Genomic DNA, 6562 nt, shown 5'->3' with positions numbered 1-6562 from the left:
ATAAGTATGTATATGATGTGAAATATGTATAAATATATGTAAGTATATAAGAATTATGAAATATGAAAAATATATTTAAGTATGTATAAGTACGTATATATACATATATATGAATTAAGATGTATGTATTTATGCCTATATCTATGTATACATAAAAATATGAAATATAAAAATATAAAAAGTATATTTATAATAAATGAAAAGTATGTACGTAAATATATATTATAAAAATGTATCAACAATTTGAAATTATGAATATTAAAATATTTTAATATAATAATATATAAGATGATGACATATAAATTTAAACCAAATAAATAAATAAATAAAATAAAAAACTTGAGATAAATACTAGTTAATCTAAAATAGTTTAAAATAAAATATATAAAAGAAAGTCTTAAATAATAAAAAGACAGTTTAAAAATATACAAAAATAGTGTTAAAAGGATCAAGGGTGCAATTGAAATCATAATAAAACAAAGGGGATAAATATAAAAAAAACAAAGAGGAAAAAGGGACCAATTCGCCACGCGCTGAAAGTATCAGGGAGCGAAGAAGAAAATATCCCAAACCCCTTTAGACGCGGCATTTCAAGGCGAGTGATCGCACATAGTCAGAGGACCTGCTTGAAGCAGAGACAAAACTCGCGGGCCAAATCGAAAAAAAAAAAGAAAAAGGTAGATTGCACCTCAATGCAAGATGGAGGGACTAACTGCGCAATTTACCCATTAGGGCAAAACATTTGCATATTCCCCCCATCAAATGGCGCCGTTCAGTGGATAATAAAAACTAAAATGGTTTTATTTAGTTTACTTTTCAGATTTTCTAAAAAAAAAACAGAGGGAGCCTCAGCTTTCTTTCTCAACTCCCCCTTTTTCTTAAATGACCGATGGCCCTAAGACCTCCGGCGCGCCACCAATAAAACCAGCGACCGGCGCTGGAAAAATGAGCCCGTTAGCCGCCGTCCCACGGCCTCCTTGAGAGCCAAGACTCTCTCCACCCATGGGAGTCGAAAACAAAGGAGGTTCTCGGCCTCTTGGACCCGATTTGGACGACAGAGGAGAGACCCCCCGACGACGGAATCAAGGCCACTTCCGGTGAGATCCCTTCCCCATTTATTTGGCTTTAGATTTTTAGTTATTTGGAATGGGTTTGCAAAAATAAAAAATAAAAATAAAAAGATAGAACAAATGAACAAAATCAAAAAAAGAAAGAAAAGACAAAGAAACGAAGAAGACAATTCAAAATCAACCTTGTTCTTTAATCTTGATTTTCTTTTCTTTCAATATCTGTGTATTCGTAAAAAAGGTAGAAGAAGCATACAATCGTTTGATTCGGCCTTTTATAGCCGATTAAAAAAGAACTTAAATTTCTTCTTTTGTCGTTTTGTTGTTTGGACTGTTGTTTGTTCTTGCAGGAGGTCTGACACGCGTGAAGGGCCAGTGATAGGCAAACGGTGGCGGCGAGCATGCGAGGAGGTGCCTGACAGAGCACGCGGCGCTGGGAGTGGCAGACGAGGAGGCATGCGGCGCAAAGAAAAGCCAAGGTTTTCTGCTGCTAAAATTTTAGCTTCCTGGGCTAGGTTTTTTTTATTATTTAGGTTTGGGCTTGAGTTTGTAAATGGACTGTTAATTTTGGGTTTATTATTTGGGTTATCTTGTTGGTATGGGCCCAGGCAGATTTTGGGCTTTACAGTGTTCGATCAACCTCTTTCGATTTTCACAAAAATAATTTTTTTATAAATAAATGTGAGGTTTATCACATCCAATCTAATCCCCTATGTTAAAGAGTTTCCACTATCAAGTTTTGAGGACCAATTACATTTGATTTTGGACTCTACAAAATGTGCTCCATATGCTACTAGCTAATTTAGGACTACTCACAAGCATATCTTGATCTTCGCACAATCAAATTTGATCTAGGACTCTCTCAAAATTGTTTTTTTTTTCTAAAAAAACCTACCTAAATTAATTCTAATGCTAACATGAAACTATCCTACCATTCCATTATTTTTTTAAGGAACATCCGTAAACAAAATTGTGTTCTCTATTTTGATCTCAGTCATGTGCTTTGCTGAATTGTTTCACCCAGCATACAGATATTTTAATAATTTCTAAAAAGCTCTAAGATAGACCTTGAAAAGTAAAAATGTTTCTGTTCTTCCATATGCGTCATTCTAACAAATTAAAAAGAGTAAGTTTATTGATTTCCTCTTTATGATAGAGATAATATTTTTTAAAAATATAAATAATCATGATACAAAGGATGTTGTGTGTTGTTCCTCATATTGGAACATAAGAAACCAAAGTTAAACAACACTATTTGTATCAATAATCTCCCCTGTTGGCTTTTTTTTTTTACAAAACCCCAGGCAAGAAAAACAAAAACTCCCCCTACAATGAAGACCTTAAATAAAAGTAAACATTAATCACATGCTAATAGACTTCAAATTTTAAATATGAAATGCATCCGAACATAAGTCAACAACACAATGTAGTTTCCCTATAGAAATCTGAGTTCAACTACATTATAACAAAACAGCAAATTTTCCCTTAGTAGTTGAGAGAATACCCTACTAGAGAAACAGTTGCAGCTTCTCTTACTCCCCATTTTTGGTATAAATATCCAAAGGGAAGAAATCTATATAGAAACCATTTGAAGAACATTCATATATTGAAGTACCAAAAGCTTTCTTCTATTGATCTGTTGAAGTTATTAATTAAGCAAGTTAAGCTTAGGTTGGAGGTGAGTAAGAGTGTTTGGTCCTTTAACCAACATTAATTCCAAGTAGTTGTGGCAAGAGTAAACACTAAAAATATCATTTGTCGTGGAAAAAGTTTATATGGCGCGACAATCTATTATTGGCTTAAATTCTTTTATCGAATATAACATCTTGGTGTAAAATAAATAACAGAAGAATAGTTTAGATACCACTCGTGACAAAAAAAAAGTACCATTGAGAAAAAGAGTATTATTTAAATAACAATTAATGGGTTAAGTCCTTTTTTAAAAAAAATAGACTTCGTAGTTTAACTAACGAAGATACCAACTTAAGAAAAAGAATGATAATTTAAATACTGACCAAAAATAAATTTAAATAATAAGATAAAAAAAGATGAATTAAGGGTACGTAACTTATTTGTGTGTACATATTTTTTTGAAAGAATTTTAATATTATATTTCGTCTTTTATGTCTATGTGGCTTTAGGAACTTTATGTTATCAAGAATCTAAGGACTTGTCATTTGATTTAATGCAAGTTATGTTGATGGAAAGGCAATATGAAATTGATTTACATTTTACAAAAGTAATGGTATTAAATTGCGAACAATTATTTGAGAATCTTTCTCAATTTTTAGTGATTCATGCACTCTATGCATAATCAAGTCCACTCAACTTTAGTAATAGTGTCATTGGTATCATGAAAATGTCAAGTAGCCACTAGCCCTTTGAAATGATATTAACAAAGAGAAACCTTTTTAATTACAATATTTTAAAATTGTAAGCGAAATACGAAAATATATATCACATTTTATGCTTTGAATATGTTCACAAACTAATAATATTAGTTGAATTCCGTGTACTAAACATATAATTAAGATATTCATTATTTTATATATAGTTTAAGTTTAAATCGCATTACTCATAAAATTTTATAATTAAAAAAGAATATCAAGTGCATAAATTAATATATCTCTCTTGTCTATATGTTATTAATTAAAAATGACCCATTACTATTCCTTGAAGTGACTGTCACATTTTCCTCAATGCCATGGGATAAGGCCATTCCATCTCAATCTTGTTTTGAATCCTAAAAGCAAAGCCTACTAAAAGACAAAAACAAATTGTATCAAAAGTAGTGAAATTCCATAAAGCATTACTCAATTGCATCATTATTATAATGTTTTTGTGTAATTGCACAAAACGGTACCCAAAATCATTTCAATCTTAGTGATGTTTTTAATTACATGAACATTATCCAATGACACAAATTATTACAACTTTAATAATATTTTATGTAATTATATAAAACATTATCCAACTACACCAACTATTATGATCTCATACTAGTTAATAATAATACTAATAAGTAATATGGTCGGAGTGATTGTTAGATCAACCTAGATCAAATGTATGTTTTTCTATTCGTTGATGGGTATCTATTGTACCGGTCATCTAATAGTTGCTTGGAGATTGTTGGGTAGACTTTAAAAAGTAACGTAACAACTCAATGATCGTTTCGTAACTTTTTGAAGTTAAGTGACTAAAATGTAAAGTTGTTAATAGTTTAATGATCTTAAATAGAATTTACCCAAGACTTATTTGTACTTTAGTACTATGCCTTTTTCAAGGATAACAAGTTACTTATGTGTTTATCCACTAGTGGATATGCTAAAAATATTTGAAATAAAGGGGTAGTTTTCAAAAAATGAAAATCTGAAGGCAGCCTAGAGAATCATTGTTCTTTCATTTTCAAACAATGTGGTGTTTAATCATCTTAAGGCGGTCGCTCATATACCATCATACCCTTAGGTGCATGTACTTTGTTTTCTTCTTACACATCAACTTGATTGCCCTTTCTTTATTCTTCCCATATCATTTCCTTCTTTATTTAATGCTACGTGCAACTATTAGACTAATCTCACTTAAATATCTTACTCCTACACCAAAATATTGACATTTCTTGCCTTTTTTTTTTCCCAAGGAGATAAAGAAAAACGAAGGTCTCACTTTAGAGATGGTAGTGGTCATTTTCTTATCCACCATCTCGTTAAGGGATAAACTAATGTTGATATTAGTTTCGGAATTTGGTAAAAAAAAATTTAATTTTATTCGTAAACTTGAATTGCATTAAAATACGATGACATGGCATTTTTATTATCGTATAAAAATTTTAAAATAATCTAAAATTTAAAAAAAATTAAATTTTGATGCGATGACATAATATAATATTTGAATGGATTAATATGCAATTTCACCAAATTATTCAATAATCTAAATAATTTTTTTTTCTTTTTTATTTCACCCTTTGCATCCACCAAAACAGTCCAACTCCACTTTTGTTGCATGTCTATCATTTTTAAGGAAAAGAAAATCCCCATTCAAAGCATATGGATACTAAATTTATGGAGCAACCTTTTTGCCACCCTAGTTTTAAGGAATGTGAGTGTATTAGTCAAAACCAATTTTTGCCCCTACTTCTCAAATACAAAAATTGTCATATAAATCCCTATTAAATAATTAAATTAACAATTAATTTACGGTAGCTAAAAATGAAAAAATTATGTTTAATCCCTTCAAACATGATAAAATCATAAATTAATTATGAAATTATATGTTGATCTCTCAGTTTCGGCCCTTAAAAGAATTTTGAATTCACGCTTGTTTATTGGTAAGAAAATTGGGATAAATAACTTTGGTCTAATATGCAATTTGATTCATGAACTTTAATTTCGATTCAATTATACATATTTATTTTCATATCGGATTAATATAATTGTTTGTATAAGTAATATATCAACATAAAATGATACTAATTCGATTATATTGTCAATAATTTGTGAAAATTGAATCAAATCAATTTTTCATGTATAAAATTAAAAAAATCAAAATTTGTATATAACGTTGCATATTTATTTAAAATTTATATATAATTTTAATATTTATCCCCGAAAAAATTTACTAAAAATCTTTTTTGTCGGCAGAAGAAAGAAAGATGGCAGTAAAAATTGAACGGGTTAGTGATGTAAAACAATAAAAACATTTTGTTTTTACTTTCTAAGGTCCAAAGATGCATGAATCAAACCAAAAGCTAGCAAGTTTGGTTCAAAATGAAACACGTAGAAACAAATATCTATCTATGCTATATGTAACTTCTTTTGACTTAGTTTATTGTCACTAGTTAATCTTTGGGTTGGCTGAAGAGCTGCTCAGTGCGTACTACTGGTTACTTGAGTTGCCATGTTAGCTTCCTAACTTGCCTCGTGACCAGTTTGTAGCCTTATCACTTAGGTTGCTTAAGGTCCTGTTTGACAAGGTAACTTATCATGTGATTTACTTCCTAATTGTAGGTGATCATACAGCTGGAATTGTGAATAAAAAAGAAAAGCCTGGAAACGCATAACTATTGAAAAATTCCTTGGTTATCCAATATATAGTGATTTAAAATTTGTGTTCATCAGAAAGTTCCTAAAGCAAGTAAAGGATCCATGTTTGGTTGTATGTTAAGGATGTTTGTTTAATATAAGATTTAGTACTGAAAATGACAGGTTCAGTCTACGATCATTCCCTTTCCATGTTCAAGTTGTTGGGAAAAAAGAACTCAAAGCAACCCAAAGAAATAATAAAGATGAAGTTTTATTGAGTAGGTTAATTAGGTGTGATTCCTAAATTTTGATTTTCTACTTGTATTTCATTTAATTAAATCAATAATGTATGTGTGGTTGGAAGAGACAAGTTTACAAGAGAGAGTCATGTTTGATGGCGTTAAATCCATTGTACAAGGCATTGATGCGTTTTCAACTATAATTGGGTGTTTGGAGCCTTAAAGAGGAAGGCATTTT

The 6562-nt window shown here is 30.3% G+C and overlaps 1 protein-coding gene across 1 annotated transcript; it reads left to right on the top strand.

Moving 5' to 3' along the window:
• Window positions 1–847: 847 nt before the first annotated feature.
• LOC121212743 (uncharacterized) lies at window positions 848–1742 on the top strand. Its single transcript, XM_041086150.1, has 2 exons — window positions 848–1097; window positions 1418–1742. The coding sequence occupies exons 1-2, from the start codon at window positions 1003–1005 to the stop codon at window positions 1740–1742; spliced, it is 420 nt and encodes a 139-aa protein (XP_040942084.1). The 5' UTR covers window positions 848–1002.
• Window positions 1743–6562: the final 4820 nt, after the last annotated feature.

This window comes from Gossypium hirsutum, chromosome A13 (assembly GCF_007990345.1).
Source record: "Gossypium hirsutum isolate 1008001.06 chromosome A13, Gossypium_hirsutum_v2.1, whole genome shotgun sequence".
NCBI classification, from domain to species: Eukaryota; Viridiplantae; Streptophyta; class Magnoliopsida; order Malvales; family Malvaceae; genus Gossypium; species Gossypium hirsutum.
Note: the sequence above shows the minus strand (reverse complement) of the source record. Positions and strands in the feature narration are given on the sequence as shown.